General features: G+C 45.7%; 1 protein-coding gene and 1 non-coding gene across 2 annotated transcripts; one reads left to right on the top strand and one right to left on the bottom strand.

The window, feature by feature from the left end:
* Window positions 1-841: 841 nt before the first annotated feature.
* On the top strand, window positions 842-926 carry LOC120663195. The gene has a single exon (XR_005670413.1). It is a non-coding gene; the product is annotated as a small nucleolar RNA snoR114 (small nucleolar RNA).
* A 453-nt stretch (window positions 927-1379) lies between these two features.
* LOC120659777 (nudix hydrolase 16, mitochondrial-like) lies at window positions 1380-5960 on the bottom strand. Its single transcript, XM_039938010.1, has 4 exons — window positions 5368-5960; window positions 3793-3895; window positions 3363-3446; window positions 1380-1962 (listed from the first exon to the last, which is right to left on the bottom strand). Exons 1-4 carry the CDS (start codon window positions 5742-5744, stop codon window positions 1705-1707), a joined length of 822 nt encoding a protein of 273 aa, XP_039793944.1. The 5' UTR covers window positions 5745-5960; the 3' UTR covers window positions 1380-1704.
* Between the last annotated feature and the right edge of the window lie 12131 nt (window positions 5961-18091).

Here is an 18091-nt window from a genome sequence, read left to right as displayed (position 1 = left end):
CTCACGGTCAAGAGCGGCTTGGACCCTCATATGATTAATTTAACTTAAAGATGGAATTAAATCACTTTCTGATTATTTCTTGTGACCTTACTAAGTACCAAGCATAAGTGTACTCACCCTTACTTACTGCTGCTCAGAAGGAGAAAGTTGTAGTGAAGTCTTTTGAAGATGTTGCTGAGTTCTAGGCGTACGCAACCCCTAGTCGATTGCCTGTGAAGTTTGAAGCCTTCGTTTCCAGGATAAATTGTAAAACTCTGATAGTCTTTTAATTGTTTTATTTTCTCTTTTACGTGATACTGTTACTGATTATTCACTTATAATGTATCTATATGTATGAAATTTGATCCTGACATATATAGTTATGCATTCGATTTTGTCCTTAAAATTGGGTGTGACACTAAATTTCCTCTCTCACCCCTTCAATTTGATCACCTTATGCTTAGATTACCAAAAAGTAGGGCCCACCATTTTTTCTCCTTTTAGTTCATTTAGAAGTTTATTTAGTCGGTGCTGCTGAAGTAAAGACTATATTTTAAATGACTAAATTTAGAAAGTGGATGACTAAAATAATGAATTTGAGTCACCCAAGTCGTTTCACTGAGTTGCTACTTCAACGAGAGGGCACACCGAGCATGCTGGCAGCGGCCGCGGCGACAAATGCCATCATGACCTTCGTCCTTCGACCACGCCAACGTTGTAGGGATCTCTGTTTCGAATAAATAGGGGCTTTTTCGATCGAGGGCAACAATGGGGTGTTGACGCAGTTGGCTAGCGCGTAGCTACCATAGCTGAATTGCGAGTGATCCTGAGGGTCGAGAGTTCGAGCCTCTCTCACCCCACAGAGCGATGACAGGATACGTGCGCCCGTGATTGGTTTGGGTCCATCACAGCTGATTCCACGGACGACAAGACGCACATCTGAGCTCTCTTTTTTTTTTCTGGTTTCCTTCTGTAAAATTTTTTTGCTTGGGAAATCCGCTGTGTTGGAAAGTTATGATTGTACGGACGAGCTCTTACGCCTCTCTTATTTCCTCTTTTAGAAAAAAACAAATTTTAAAAGTGACTTCTGAAGATACACACCCTCTCATTTGGTACAATTTTACAGCTCAAATCAATCCCACATAGAACGTCCAGCAAAAATAAATCCCCACTCTGGGAGCGTATCCCAAACAGCAATTCCCCCCCGGGTCTACGAAATATATATTTTCGTGCCAAACGGCTCACATCTCATTGTAAGCAATCCCCATCTCATACGGGAACTTTGAACATAGTAATGTTCCTCACATTCAAAATTTTCACATTTCTAATACTCGAGTATTTGCACATGACATGCTCGCTAAATCCCAACACCCTTTCTGAGGGTAAGCAGAGAAAGAGCAATTCACCAACAAGACAATCCATAACTTTCAGTATTGTCATTACAAATGCACTTCCATAACAAGGTGCAACACAGTATTTGTTGTTAAAATGTTGAGTCAGGAGTAAAATAGCTGGTGACCGCGAGAATCTGCAACTTACAATTCCGACAATTCTCAGGTCGGTTGACGACACAGAATTGTGTCCTGAAATGATGGGTGAACGAACAAACTACTGAGCATCAGAGAGCCCTCAGGTATGTCAGGTTTTGAAGTTTAGTCCAGCTGTCCAAGCAAGGTAAAAGGGGGAGAGAGAAAAAGCAGATGCCCCCTGATGCTTTAGGTGTCGTCATCTTTCGCTTCCGTCCACACAGCCACCACCATTGATCCCGTTCTCAAGCCAGGCAGAGAAGCCTGTAACAAGGGCTTCTTGCATCCACGGATGACGACTCCGCTCTGCTGCCTCAGGAACTGTGAGCCAACTCCTCTGCCGGGTGCTCTGTTCAGGCCAGGAGGCCAGCTCTTCCTTCACATGCAGCGCAAAGACAGCAGCTCTGCACATACCTTCGGGTTGCTTCGTCTTGAAATCATAGAAGCCCAACAGTTTCTTATGCAAATAACAAGTAGCATGATCAGTAAGATGTGCTGGCAGGATATACTGAAGCAAATAAGAACTGTTTAGCAAGAGCATATAAATATGCCAGAGTCAAAAGTCAAACAGAATAAATGAACAGGGTCCATTTATATATATGCGTGAATATCTAATAACTTGATGCAGACACAAAGTTTGCCTAGACTTGCTGGGATGCATACATGTAAATGAACATGGATGAATTGAAAAAATTAACTCTTCAACCTAGCTTGCATTTCTACACAAAAGTTGGTAAATGCTAAATAGATTCATCCGTGACATACTTATATTTGATATTATTCATATCTTATTGGTTGCAGTGTGTTTCTGTACAAATACTTGCATTCTTATATACACCAAACTATCAATAGCACCAACATATTGAACTAACATAACCAGATGCAATTATGAGCAAAATAAATGTGATATAGTAGTAGTCTAGTAGACGAACGGACGTGATAGGAAGCTTAGGTCTAGATTATGTTAACTGCAAAAGAATCCTACCTTAACCCACAAGTTAACTCCCATAATTGATGATTACAGAAGCGCAATAACACTACTACCTCTAGCCAAATTAGATGTCATTCTACAATGTGTGCAGCAAAACTTTAAAATGTTTATCACTGCTATACATCAAGGGATTCAGATTTCACATCAGAATGATGTTAATATAATCATTCAAAGTTACATATATATCACAATAACTTTATTGATTTTAGTGTCCTAGGCAACAAAAGATCAGAAAAGAGTAGAAACAATAATAAGCTAAACTATGGATGATGAGGGCAAACTACCTTGTTAGACAAATGGCGCAGTTCTTAAAGTCAAATGGTCCTAGTTCTAGAAAGTGTCAAGTTACCAACTAACGAACAAGTGGATGCTAGCATCATCAAATGGGGAGACCAAAGTGGACACATAGTTCCAGCAGTCCATTGAAAATTCATAGAGAATTCCTAAGACTTGATAGAGATTGGTGCTTAACAATTAGCATGTTGGTGCTCTAATGTCAATAAAATTTTGTACTATGAAGAAAGTTCCAGCAAATTAATAGTGCCAGAGGTGAAAGTTAAGACATCAGACTAATTTCAATGTTCCAGACTAAGTCCAAATTTCTAGATTCCAGACTAAGTTCATGGACCAAATAAGGGTAAGGCATAGAGTACATGAATGTCTACAAATCTGGTGCTCTAAAAAGTGTCACGAGCATGTATTGCCATAAAACAGGAATGTGACATATATCATAAAAAACACAGTTTGCCGTTTATGCCTTAGAAGGGATGGGAATTTTTCCAGGATACAATTAATATTTCGTGTCTAACACAAAAGTTATGATAAAAGCGAGATTTTTTGTGTGTTTGTTTGTTCTGATATCTCACCACTAAATCTCCTCGAACTCCAGCTTCTTCGATAGCTTCTCGTGCAGCTGCCTCTTCAACGGTTTCATCATTCTCCCATCCTCCCTGCAGTGATAGAATGCGTTGGAGAACTCTTTGCTATATATGTGACAAATAAGCAAATCTAACTGACTGCTGCTTGGCCCTGTTTTCTTAGTATCTAGTTAATCACATTAACACCTATCTTATATAAGCCATAGCACACAATGCACTTAGTAGCAGTTATATCAGTGTGGAAATCAAAGCGGAAAAAAATCAACAGATTTGGCGAAAAAAAGACTCTACGGCCTAACTAATTTGCTATAAGTTATTTCCATGAACTAATCACACAAAAATGTACTCACATTTCCATAAATCATACTATGACAATTATGTGAATCTCTATGAAATAGTTGTTTATATTTCACATTACCTTTGGAAACAGAAGACCCGGTCCACTTTGGGAGTTGATCATGAGAACTTCAACAAGTTTCTTTTGTTCATCTTTAATGTGTCTATATCTGAATGGTATGCACCTACATATACGAGGAAGAAGGATGAGACAAATAAAAACAGATTGCAACATGCACACTCTTAAAAGAAACTGGGCCCGGCCTACAACTACAAGACTCAAGATTACAGACGTAAGCAAATTACAACTTTAAAGTATGGATAAAATCCCTGAGGTGTATTTCTTGGTGCAGTGTAAGCATAGGCATATGCTTTCCATATACTGTAGAGATGCTTCCATTGAATACTTAATGGCAGTAGAAACTAGAAAGCTAAGACCTTTGTTTACAATGCTCAGTAGACTGCATAGTGCATACTTTGTATCAAGGAGTAAAATGAGAACAAATTTCAGTACAAGCTGAATCAACTAATTGATGCTTTTCCAGTTAGCTTCGTGACATCAAACTAATGCTGCAAGTGATTTACATAACCACTTGAAAGACATAAAATTATGAAACGATGAACATCCATATCATCAGCAGGGAGCACCTATGTAGTAAACAACAGTGATATTTTGACCACCAGACACCGCTGATGGCCAGAAAGCAGTGAAGCAACAAGAAGAAAGATCAGCTATTTTATTCTCCTAGTTTCTTGTGTCATTGAGCCGTACTCACAGGATCAAGAATAACCTGCACATTACAGGGACCTTTCTATGCTCTGACCTCATCTTTGTTTGCCATCTGTATAATCTTGCACACCTATCTACGCCTTACAATCCAGAAAGGCACCTATATCTTGTGCACTTGTGCTACTATATTTTCATTGGAGAATATGAACAAGCATGATCTGAACTTCCTTCACAAAATTTACAGCAGAAGAGAGCGATTCTGCAAGGATATCTAACAAAGCCCATCAAGCAGGACTCTTAACATATAACACTGAGCTTATGCCATAGCTCAAAGCTCAACTGACTGAACCTGGAACAAGCATCCCCAAGTGGAAGCAGATGCCTATGCTAGCCAATGAACCCATCCAGCCTCTTCTCCACTTCCCATAATTGGCTCACAACCTTTGTTGTTATAGTACCAAACCAAAATTCATGGCAGATTACTTTCCGACAAGCGCAATTTTGGGCGAAACAAAAATATATGATACACTACCTAGTGAATTGTGATGTGATCACAACCAGAGAAGAACAAAAGGGTACACGAGCGTTAAATGGGTCGACAACGCCAGGTGCCATGAAAGCAATGCAATGACACGCAGAAGACCTACCGTTCATTGATTAAAGCGAACCCAATATGATTAATCAACCAGAGAGACCGACCCTACTCCCGACAATAATCGCAGCCCAACAAGACCACATGTATCCAATCTACTCCAACTAAGAACCATCCAATCCTAGCTAACCTCATAGCTGCCTAACCAAGCAACTACAGCTTACGGACTAACCCAACCAGATCGAATCGAAGGCGGAGAAATGATTCGCTTCTTCGGTGGTGGGGATGCGGGAAGGCAGAGGGTGGGAGAGTGGTTGTGGTGTGGACGGACGCACCCGGCCACAAGGCGACGGCCGTCCTCGTAGCGCTGCAGGTGCCGGCCCGTGCGGGCCACCAGATCGCACATGCCCGCCCGCCTCCACCGCTTCCTTGCTCCTCCTCCGATCCCGCGGCGGGGCTCAGGCTGCCCCGAGCCAGGGCCCCCGCGGCTCAGGGACCTCTTTCCTCTCGCGTCAGGACGGCGAGTGCCGGCCCGGCGGCGCGCGGCAATGCGGCGGAGGTGGGGCCGGCCGGCCGGCCGTGGGTGGCGGAGGCCGAGATGATAGCTAGCCTGCGCCTCGCCGCGCCGTGGGCGTGGGGCTTGCTCGTTCAGTCGTTCCCCCTCCCCACCCTCTCGCTCTCCCTCTCTCCCCTCCTTTGCTTTCTTCTTCATTTTTTTATTATCTAATTTATTTTCTTGTGAGGTTTTTTTTAGTTTGCCTTCTTTTCTTTCAAAATTTTAATTTATTTTAAATAAATCCTTTTGATTTGCATCTCGCAAATCCATTCTACTTATTCTTCTTTAAGAAAAACTAGGATGTAGGTAAGAGTTAGAGTTTGGAGGTAGGATTTGTATGCTTGATTATTGGGTACAAGAATATTGGGCACTAGAATGAATAACGGGCTACTCTCTCTATTTTTATTTACATGTTGTATTAGGTTTATTCTAAGTTAAACTTTACAAATTTTGATCAAACTTATATAAAGAAATAATAATATTTCCAATACCAAATTTATTTAGTTAAATCCACCACGAAATATATGTTAATTGTGCAATATGTTGGATAACATAGCTATTGTTATATTTTTCTGTAAATTTAATAAAAATTAGTTAAATTTGACATATAACAAATCTAATACGACATGTAAATAAGAACGGATCGCGTAAAAGTGGTGAATAATCATGCCTGCTGTATGTAAGTTGCCATGATTATCAACGGTAATGGAAGGTGACATGGTGTCACTACCTCTGTAGCTGATGTCGACTGAGGTAGAAGCAAATGGACAAACTTGAAAAATGTGCTAGGAGAGGAAAGAATATTGCTGTTGGTGAGGTGGAGGTTTGGGTTCCCGGCGGTGGTGTTGGTTTTGTGAATTTGAAAAGCAATCGAGTCCGTCCAAAGTCAACCTAAAAAAATAAAATGAATCACTTCTTCATAGAAAAATATTGGATGGCCCTGAATTTTCTGGCCCGATCGAGTTTCTTAATGGAAATGGGCACCATTTATGCAGAAAAAATTGCATCTTTTTTTTTTGCGAAAGAGAGAGCTTCATTCATTAATCAGAAGAGTTTACATCTCGGGCAACAAGTTGCTCCACACAAAAAGGGGCGCGAAAACGCCAGACTGCACTATGGTTTAAGCGCCTCGCGAGCTGCGCAAGCGCATGAGCAACAGAGTTCAGCTCTCTCTTAACATAGCGAAACACTACTCTCGGTAGCCTGTTAGCTTCATCCAGTGCCTCCTGGATCGTGAACGCCGAGGTCGACCGTTGGGTCTTTGGCTGATTCAGAGATTTGATTACGCTGGAGCAGTCGCTTTCGACGATCGCCGGCCAGACTGTCCATTCGGCAGCCAGAGAAAGGCCTTCCTTTCACGCGAGAGCCTCCACCTCCTCCTTGCACCTTTTAGTCGAACTTGCCTGCATAATTCTTAGGTACAGTTTCTCTTAACATCGGAGATGGAGTCATGTTTAGTGGAATATCAACGGGAGGGAAAAAGGAAAGATGAAGGGTGCGGATATAGAGAAAATATAGAGTTGACATAGACGATTAGATTTTGAGTCTTAGAATATCTCCAACAGGTTCTTTAAATCATCGTGAATCTATCTATATTATAAAGATCGAAAACAATTGAAAATTTTTTTTACTCATATTGGGTCCGTCGTACCCCTCACGCCGGACCCACTTGTTAGGGCCGAGGGAGGTGGGAGGAGATGGAGACCCATAAAATTTGTATGTTGGGGAGGTTTCTGCAAAAAAAAAAACAATTGTCACGCCGGCCACGGCCGCCGTTTCCTTCTTCTCCCTTCCGTCTGCTCCGCACGGATAGGGCCTCGCTGCCATCGCGGAACTCACTTCTCACAGCCGCCGGCGATGGGTAGCTCTTGGCTGGGGCTGGGTTCATCGGCATCGGCGCCACCAACGACTGCGGCGGCGGCGCGGAGGAGGAACATGGCCTGGTCGAGCACGGGGAACGACGGAAGGGGGTCAGAGCAGTACGGGTCATCGTCGAGGGCGGAGGCGTGGCCGAGCAGGCGGGGCGGCGCCGCCTTGGGCCCCCTAGCGATGGCGAAGACATGGATGTGAGCAGCGCCGCCTCCTTGTTGTGCGTCTGGCTGGGCCACTTCCGCGGTGTGCGGGCAACCGACAACGTCACCGAGGATGAGGAGGCGTTGTACGCCTCCATGAGCGTGGAGGACGCTGCCGCGGAGTTGGCCGGGCACGGTGGCGCCACCGCTCCCGCAGCCTTGATCCACTCGAATCCATCGTTTTCTTCGCCTTCACGTATGCCCGTGGGATTGAGTCGTCGAAGAACATGTTCCACCATTGTTGATTTACCAAACTTCCCCCGTGCGTGTGGACTGTGGACCACCAACTGGTGCTCGCTTGCTCTCGCTGCACCTCAGCGCTGTGTTGCACTGATGCTCTTGCTGCCATTGTTGCTTGGATTCTCCATTAGGATTGGTTGGATGTTTAGCTGAAAACGAGAAAGGGAGAGTGCTAGATGAGAGAGAACCGGGAGGAAGGTGTTAGGACCGGCGGCTCGCCGTCCTATGGAACTCACCGACGTCCGGCGATGCCCGGAGCGCGGTCACCAGGAACGCGACGCACACACACGAAGAACACGAGATGGCAAGAGGTTTTCACTGCGATGGCGCAGCTTTTCTTGATGCATTCGGTTTGGTTATAACCGGGCTTGATCCGACATCCCCGCCACCACCTGCAGCTGCACGGTGCGCCGTCATTTGCGGACGCCCGAGCGACATGCACGGCTAACAGTTGGTGGCGGTGACCAGCCCCCTTGACGCGGTCATGGCGCAAGACGTGCAAGTCTCCGCATTGCCCACGATTCTACGTGTTACAAAATGAAACATGTTCACAGCTTATTTGAACTACCTAATGCACCTAACATGGATACAAAAGACTGTCACGGTTAAAGGATCAACATCGACATTCACCCCCCTAACCGTGACTCACCTTGCTGACGCCCAACGCTTGACGCATCTCTATGAACTTCACCCTGCCCGATGGTTTTGTCAAGATGTTTGCAAGCTGACTGTCAGTCCCAACGTGCTCCACTTCAACTAGCCCATCGGCAATACATTCTCTGATGAAGTGATAACGAGTGTCAATATGTTTGCTACGCTCATGGTATACTGGATTCTTGCTTAGTTCGATGGCCGACCTGCTATCCATCAAGAGTCTGAACCTTTTCACACCCTGTCCAGTTAGATCTGCAAGCAGTCTGCTCAGCCACACGCCTTGACAAGCTGCTGATGCTGCTGCAATATATTCAGACTCACAACTCGACAGAGACACTGTCCTTTGCTTCTGTGATGTCCAAGTCACTGCATTGCCATTCAAGAAAAACAACACACCAGAGGTACTCTTCCTCTTCTCAAGATCACCAGCATGATCACTGTCAGAATACCCCAACAGCTCCAGCTCTGCAGTGGTGTTATTCAGATAAGTGCACCCATATTCAGAAGTACCTGCAACATATCTCACAATTCTCTTTATTGCAGCCCAATGTTCCACAGTGGGTGATTCCATGAATCTGCTGACCATACCCACAGCAAAAGCAATGTTAGGTCTGGAATTAACTAGATATCTCAGACTGCCCACAATGCTTCTGAACTTTGTCACATCCTTGGCTATGTCAGGTCTGCCAGGAAACAGTTTGCTGTTTTGTTCCATAGGTGTATCAACTGGATTATAGCCCCTCATGCCACACTGCTCAACAATCTTGTTTGCATATGCTCTCTGGCAGATGGTAATCTCCCCAGGTTTTTGTCTCACTTCCAAGCCCAAATAATAGCTCAACAGGCACAAATCACTCATACTGAATGTGTTACACATTTCCTTCTTAAACTCTGCTATTAATCTTGTGTCAGGTCCACAGATAATGAGATCGTCCACATACACTCCCAGCAACAACAGAGTATTACCACTACCCCTTTTGTAGACTGCATGCTCCTCCTCACTTCTGCAGAAGCCCAGCTTCACAAGTTCCTGATCAAGTTTAGAATTCCAAGCTCTAGGAGCCTGTTTCAGCCCATATAGAGCCTTGTTCAGTTTCATGACTCTGCCTGAATACTTTGGATTCATAAATCCTGGTGGTTGGGTGACATACACTTCCTCCTGTAAATCACCATTCAAGAAAGCTGACTTTACATCCATATGATGCACTTCCCATTTTCCTTGAGCGGCTAGTGCTAGAACCAATCTCACAGTCTCTAGCCTAGCAACAGGAGCAAAGACTTCTTCATAATCCACCCCATGCCTTTGGGCATATCCCTTTGCAACAAGCCGAGCCTTGTGTTTCACAATATTTCCTTTTTGATCTCTTTTTACCTTGAACACCCACTTTAGACCAATTGCCTTGTGACCTTTTGGAAGTTCAGAGTAGTACCAAGTGTTGTTTGCTTGAATTGACTGCAATTCACTTCTCATAGCCTCCAACCAGCAAGAATCTTCCAGTGCTTCTTCTACACATAATGGCTCATCAACAGCCAAAAAACATACTCCACTATACTCAAAATTTTGCACTTCATCAGTAGTATTATAGATGTCATTCAGAGTCCTGAATCTCAGAGGCCCTCCAAATGTTTCTTCAGAGTGTTGACTGGGTGGAGTTGCAAAATTTGCACCCTGGTGTCCAGCTGAACCTGGACTGTTTTGGGGAGTGTGAATGGCTTCATCATGTTCCACAATGTCTTCCTGATCAACAGGAGCACCTCCCTGATCTCCATCTACTGGATTGTCCATAACCATAGCTGTTGTCGGATTTCTGTCAGTCTCCTCATAATGAACAATGAAGCTGTCTATTGCCTGCTCTGAACTATTCACTCCACTAGTCAGATTACAAGGTTGTCTCTCATCAAAGATGACATCTCTGCTGATCACCAACTTCTTAGCTGACAAATCAAAGAACCTATAACCTTTTGTGCCTGATTCATAGCCAATGAACATCATTTTGCTAGATCTGTCAGACAGCTTGTTTAGGCCAGGACCAGTGGCTTTCACATAAGCAATGCAACCAAATGTCTTCATGTGACTGACCTTGGGTTTCTTACCATGCCAAGCTTCATAGGGAGTTTTCTTATCCAGGCTTTTAGTGGGAGACCTGTTAAGAATATAAACTGCAGTACAGACAGCCTCTCCCCAAAATTCAGGTGGTACCCTCATGGTTTTTAACATACACCTAGCCATTTCGACCACGGTTTGATTTCTCCTCTCCACTACTCCATTTTGCTGTGGTGAGTAGGGAGTGGTGGTGTAGTGCTTAATCCCACCTTCATCACAGAAAACTGAGAACAGATTGGACATGAATTCACCCCCCCGATCTGTTCTCAGTGCTTTTAACTTGTTGTTGCACTCTAGTTCAGCTCTGGCTTTCACTTTTTTGAAACATTCCAGAGCCTGACCCTTGGTCTTGAGCATTTCAACCCACATGAATCTACTGTAATCATCAACAACCAGGAGAAAATATGATGCACCCCCAGCTGTCTTAGGTGAAATATGCCCACACAAATCAGTATGCACAAGCTCTAAGCACTTTTCTGCTCTGAAACTTGACACTTGAGGAAAAGGTTTTCTGTGGTGTTTACCAAGGACACACCCATCACAAACTTTCTCCACTCTAGTTACTACTGGCAACCCTTCTACCATCTGCTTTGCACTCAAATCATTCAAGGCCCTGAAATTCAAGTGCCCAAATCTAGCATGCCAAAGCCAAGAGTGATCATCAGACTGAGCTAAGAAACAAACAGGTGGTGCTAGCCCAAACTTTGCCAAGTATAGCCTATTGCCAGTTCTAGGTGCAGAGATCAACAGTGTCTGTTCCTGATCATACACACGAAGCCTTCCATTCCCCATAACAATCATGAACCCCTTCTCTTCTAACTGACCCAAGCTAACAATATTACTTCTCAACTGAGGAATATAGTAAACATCAGTTAGTACCTTATGCCCCTGACGACGATCTTGCATCACCACTGACCCCATGCCATGGATGGCAACATGAGATCCATCTCCAAATCTGACTGAGCCTCGCACTGATGTGTCAAGTTGGGACATCATCGATCTGGTTCCAGTCATGTGGTTGCTTGCGCCCGTGTCGAGCACCCACTGATCATCTGGTACAGGAACAGGGATCACTTTCTCTGTCAGATGGACGAACTGAGACGACCCGTGCACGACGTCGCACGTGGCCACCATCAGCGCGCCCTAATGATCCACGCTGCCGACAGCCACGTTCGCCTCCGGATGTGCAGCGTCCTTCTTCTTCTTCTCCTTCTTGGGCCGCTTGCATTCTTGTGCCCAGTGGCCATATATGCCACAGTTCCGGCAACGCCCTTTCCTCCTCGGCGTGCCCTCGGATGTCAGCTTGACAGGTCCCGAGGCACCACTGTCAGAGCGCGCCACCGTCTTGTTCTTGGCCGAACCGCCACCGTGGCTGCTTCCACCGCTCTCCTTGGAGCCGACTTGGAAACGGTGCTTGTGTTTCTCAAGCCACTCCTCCTCGGCCAACAGAAGTCGACCGGCCTTGTCGGTGATCTCCTCAACCTTTTCGTCGAACCGCTCCTCAGCCGTGTGCAGGCGTCTGATGAGCTCCTCCATCGAGAGCTTCTTGAGGTCGCAAAACATCTCGATTGAGACGATCACGCTGGTGAAACGCGTGGGGGCGACGCGCAGGAACTTCTTGACAACTTTCACGTCGTCGATCGTCTCGCCAAGAACCTTCAGGTCGGCGACGAGGTTGGTGATGCGCATGCCGAAGTCGTCGATCTTCTTCTCCTCCTTGAACTGGTTGTTCTCGAACTCCTGTAGGAGCTTCTGGGCGTTGACGTCCTTCACGCGATCCGCACCGACACGCATCGTCCTCACCGCCTCCCACGCCTCCTTGACGGTTTTCTTGCCATCGAGCGTTTGCCACATCTCCTTGGGCACGGATCGCAGCAGCGCACTCATGGCTTGCCGGTCCTGCGCGCGCTTCACGCCAGCACCGCCGGGATCGATGACGTCCCAAATCTCCATGGCTTCGTAGTTGCACTGCATCAACATCACCCACTCGGTGTAGTTCGAACGCGACAACATGGGCCACATCAAGGAGCTCTCCTTCGCGCCAGCGGCGCCGGAGCTGGGACCGACGTCGCTCATCTCGATCTTGGGTTTCTTCAAGGCTGGTGATCTAGGCGGGCTAATTGATCCGCCGTAGAACATCAACCGGCTCTGATGCCACGTGTTAGGACCGGCGGCTCGCTGTCCTATGGAACTCACCGACGTCCGGCGATGCCCGGAGCGGGGTCACCAGGAACGCGACGCACACACACGAAGAACACGAGATGGCAAGAGGGTTTCACTGCGATGGCGCAGCTTTTCTTGATGCATTCGGTTTGGTTATAACTGGGCTTGATCCGACATCCCCGCCACCACCTGCAGCTGCACGGTGCACCGTCATTTGCGGACACCCGAGCGACATGCACGGCTAACAGTTGGTGGCGGTGACCAGCCCCCCTGACGCGGTCATGGCGCAAGACGTGCAAGTCTCCGCATTGCCCACGATTCTACGCGTTACAAAATGAAACATGTTCACAGCTTATTTGAACTATCTAATGCACCTAACATGGATACAAAAGACTATCACGGTTAAAGGATCAACATCGACAGAAGGGTATGAGAACGAGTGGACCATGAGGCTTCAGGCCTTGTTTAGATGCAAGATCTAAAATATTTTAAATGAAATCTTTGCATATTTAAAATATTAAATAAAAACTAATCACAAAATTAATTATAGAATTTGTCCGTGAACTACGAAATGAATTTATTAAGACTAATTAACTCATCATTAGCACATATTTACTGTAGCTTTACGGTAACAATTTATTGTCTAATCATGGACTAATTATGCTCATTAGATTCATCTCGTAATTTATAAGCAAATAATGCAATTAGTTTTTTATTTTATCTAGATTTAATACTCTATGCATGTGCCGCAAGATAGTTGTGAAATTTTGAATTTTGCATCTAAACAATACCGGAGATTTTGGCTTAAGTCCTGCTTTTTGGGTCCACAAGTCCGTAGCTAAGTAGGTAAGAGATGCATGGGTGGCAGCGCAGGTCTGCCTTTTTTTTTCCACTGGCCCACCTAAATCTAATTTTCTATTCTATTTCCAGTGTTCCAAATAGATGTTCCTATGTTTCTTTTCTCCTATTTTTGCCAAAAACATCCAAGCCACGTTGCTTCGTTTTTTACATTACTTCGTTCCAAATAGACCCTCCTCAATATTTTGTGAAACCTCTATTCCTGTATCTTCAAACCTCAACCACTCAATTGATTTAGCTCCGTTCTTATTTCATAGGTTTGTATCGATCTAAACTATGAGATAGTAGTATCGTCTATCATGGTACATGTTTTTAGGATTTAATTTGAATATTAATTTAATTAATATATAATTCAATGCATTTTCTAATGAAAAGAGAATTATATTTTCTAAAATCACATACATGTCGCACGTGCATCTATGCTTGTTGGTAAAAAAGAGAAAGAGCGCTAAAACTTGTTTCCAACATGGAAACCACAATTTCGTGAAAATTCGTGCAAACCACGACAAAAAATCGTCTAAATTCACTAAAAAATCACACATGTAGATAATATGATGATACACAATCTTGTAAAATATCTTATCCAAACTCGACTTTATTTGTGAGATATAAAAATAATAAATTTCAAGACAGAAAGCTGTCCAGATGATTTGTTTGATAAAATTTCAAGACAGAAAGCTGTTTCGATAATTTGTTAGAAATTTGTTATTTTATATCTCACAAACGAAGTTGAGTTTGGATAAGATATTTTTTAAAATTGTGTATCATCATATATCTACATGTGTGATTTTTTAGTAAATTTAGACGACTTTTTTATCATGGTTTGCACGAATTCTCACGAAAATAATAGTTTACACTAAATACATTCCCTTGCAACATAGCCACTAAACTGACTACCTCGCTTTCTCTTTTGGCATCCCAAAAAGCACGGTAGGCATCTTCGCGGATGCCCCGCTGCTCGCCATCCTCCCGTTTCCCGCGCGGTCATCACCTCCTGCGCGCGCTCCTCCTGTTCCCGCGCGCCCGTCGTCGTCCCGCGCCTCCCTACCGGGCGGCGGCAAGCTCGGCATAGACCCTGGCAGCGGCGAGCTCGAGGCGGAGGCGGGCGGCAGCACCGGAAGCGGGCAGCGGCGAGCTTGGCGCGGACCTCGGTGGCCGCGTCGGCTGCTAGCCTGGCCTGCCGGTGTTGGGCCGTGTTGCTGGCCCGGTGCTCGCATCGCCTGCTGGAGGCTGCCACGCCCGCGCCTAGGACTCAGGCGTTGGCTTCGCTTGGCTGCCAGGCTGGACCACGGCCACTTGGCCGCAGGGGTCGTCGTGCGCTGGCCTGCGTGAGGAAGGGATGCGCACCGGAGAAAGAGGATAGCAGGAAGGAATGTAATGCGCTGGGGCGCCATGGATGTGGAGCTCGATGGGGCTTGCTGCTCTGGATCTTGGTGGTGGTGGGGGGGGGGGGGGGGGGAAGCAGAGAAAGGGGGCGCCGCTGGTGGAGAGGAAGAATTGAGTGAGAGGGAGGCTCCATGGGAGAGGAGGGAAGAAGGGGCTGCTGGTGGATGGAGACCGCTGGGAGGAACAGAGGAGATGGTGGTGTTGGGTGCCACCGGTGGAAGAGAGACGGAGGTCGGCTTGCTCTTGTGAAGAGGGAGATTGGAGATTTGTTTAGTTTACTGGTTACCTCAGTATATGGGAGGCTCTTTATTTTTTTTTTACAGAATTAGTAAAACTCTAAATTTAGCTAGAAGGATAGTTATTCTTTTGGAGATAATCTTATAGTCAAAATTGAACTTAATCAAAACCAAATCTAAGTTGGATCTAACTCAATTACAAAAAACGTATATGAATCCAAAGCCAGTACTTTTCATAATAGCATACTGTTGTATAAATGGCAGCGTATCCAGTGCAAACCAGGGGTCATGTGCAACCATGGAACCCTTTAATCTGATCCACTAGATGCTAATCGGATGGTTAATGATGGAGATTGTGTAATTTTGCAGATGAACGCCCGCCCCTCCATCTGGTAATCACAAGTTTTTGCAAATCAGCCCCCTAATCTTCTAGCTTCGTCCGTCCGCCCTAGCAGCGACGGGTCTCCCAGCGCCGCCTCTCCCTGTCGATCTCCCGGCGACTGGCTGCCAGACACAAGTCAGTGTCTCCCCGAGTCGCCGTGCTGTGCAGCCGACCCTTGGCCGCGCCGCTGCCCTTTCGCCGCGCCGCCATGACAGAACGGCGCACGCCCATGCAGTTGCCTCTAGGACTGACATGGGACACCGGTGGCTGTAGCAAGCACGGGCAGCAGGCGACGCACCAGCAGCCGCCGGACTTTGGCTAAGCCGGTGCCTGACCGTGGGAGCCAAGGAGTCTGCGCAGGACGAGCTTGATGTACTGTTCATTTTTACATCAGAACTATATCTGTTGCTTTGATCCCATAAAGTGGCTCTAGACATGATCTGGTTCAGCTCTACCCCTAATAGTTGGTGTCCAGCGTTGACTTTTGGGAACTTTGAAGATTAGGTCATTCGCATCTATATATAGAAGTAGTTGCCCCATCTAGCACACTGAGAGAAGTGTGAAAGCGGACTGATCAATTTCTGCCTACACGAGTAGAAAACACGCTAAAGGTCCACTCCAAAAGTATCAGTACGTGTACCGGTATTTTTGGGTGGATGAGATCTATGGATGGGCCTTAGGTACCGGTTAGTAACACCAACCGGTACCTAAGGCTCTCCATAGGTACCAGGTAATAATTTTTATATTAGTACTAGGTGGTACCACTAACCAGTGCCTATGGATGAGCCTTTGGTACCGGTTGGTGTTACCAACCAGTACCTTAAGCTCATCCATGAGTTACTGTTATCGTCATAAATTAACAGGGTTAATTAATGGGCCGTAAGTGAGTTGGGCTTAATGAAGAAATTGAAGGAGGCTTACGAATCAGCTCCTGCGTGAGCATTTGGGCCATGTGGGCCGTGTATCTTTAGATTTAGTTCAGATTGAGTTAGAGATAGAGTCCGATATGGACACATTAGTTTATATTGTTTTCCAAGTCTCCGGACTATAAATATGTACCATATGTTATTCGTAAGAGAGAGAACGTCATCACGTTTGCAAACAACAACTCTCGGCGCACCGCCACACCTAATTCTTAGGGTTTCATCCAAGTAAGCGCCATGCTGACTTGATCGCTTCTTGCGATCAGGGCAGCGTTGTTCTTGCTTTTACCTTGGTATTACTCGTACTGAAGCATTTTTTATGGTGAGTAATGCTAGTTATCCTGATGTCGTAACATGACTTTTAGTAGATCTATTGTGCTTTTGTTGTTTACCATCTACGAACATCATGTTGTTTCTGTGCAGTCACGTTTCAATCTTATGCTAATTCTTGTTGCGTAGAGTTAGTTGCATGGAAACAACACCCTGCTTCTTTTCCATCTAGTAGATCCAATCTGTTACGGTTTGCTCTTGTACATAAGAGTTGGCATAATATCTGCTAGGTTAGGCCTTGCAAACGGGTTGGATGATCCGGTGGCGTATTAGATGCTTTGCCTTAGTCTTAATAGGGAATTGATCCGGGAATCGGTTTTAGCTTGTTCTTAAGCCTATATTCTGGTTAGGGTTTAGTTATTTATTGCGTTCATTAGGCCTAATTATGCGTAGGATGTTCCGATCTAGCAGTGAAGCTTTTACCGTCGTGGATTAGATTAACTAGATTTAATTGAAGCAGCTTTACAGTTATTTGCTTTATTCATCAAATATCCGGATGTAAACAGATCCAATCTGACACCGGGACTTGATCGGCTCTTTAAAGCCGATGCAAGAGTCGTCCCGGGGAGCCGACCACGGCTCGGACTTATGTTTCCACGTGTTTGTGTATGCAGGAAAATCGTTGCAAGCACGTCCGCACCTTCCTGATCGGGTATAGGTCAGGTGGCACGCCCTGCTTTTTCAGAAGCCGCGGTGTGTGCTGGAATTGCGGGCCATTGACGAGGGAGCAGTGCCTGCCAGCGCCCCGGCGACCTCCCGGCTCTTCGTGTTGCCTGTCGCTACACACCGGTGGGTTTTGACTGACAACACATTCTGGCACGCCTAGTGGGACCTTCATCAACAACAACGCCCACCGCAGAGATGACAGGAGCTCAGGACCAAGCACCGGTTCCGCCGGTCCCCAAACCTGTCACATATGAAGAGCTGACTCCAGAGCACAAGCAAAAATATGATGAGGTACTGGAGCTCGCCGATTTATGTCATCTACAAGATCGGCGGTGACCCTGGAGAAGGCCAGTTCCTGAACGAGCCACCTAAAGAGATCCCGCAAGGCTACACGTGCATGTACATACCTGACAACATCAGTGCAATGTGCGCGGGACATCTGATGGGTACTGGAGCCTCAGGAGCAGACGCGGAGAAACAGGCATGGCT

This window comes from Panicum virgatum, chromosome 2N, assembly GCF_016808335.1.
Source record: "Panicum virgatum strain AP13 chromosome 2N, P.virgatum_v5, whole genome shotgun sequence".
Taxonomy (NCBI): Eukaryota; Viridiplantae; Streptophyta; class Magnoliopsida; order Poales; family Poaceae; genus Panicum; species Panicum virgatum.
The sequence above is the reverse complement of the archived record's forward strand: the minus strand, read 5'-3'. Positions and strand labels throughout refer to the sequence as shown.

Bases quoted from the DNA above. Each gene is read 5' to 3' on its own strand.
- LOC120659777 (XM_039938010.1), bottom strand. From the start codon at position 5,744: ATGAAGAAGAAAGCAAAGGAGGGGAGAGAGGGAGAGCGAGAGGGTGGG. The intron at 3,896-5,367 runs GTGCGTCCGTCC...TCGTATATGTAG, and splicing joins GGCCGTCGCCTTGTGGCCGG to GTGCATACCATTCAGATATA. The intron at 1,963-3,362 runs GTGAGATATCAG...TATTTGCATAAG, and splicing joins GAGTTCGAGGAGATTTAGTG to AAACTGTTGGGCTTCTATGA.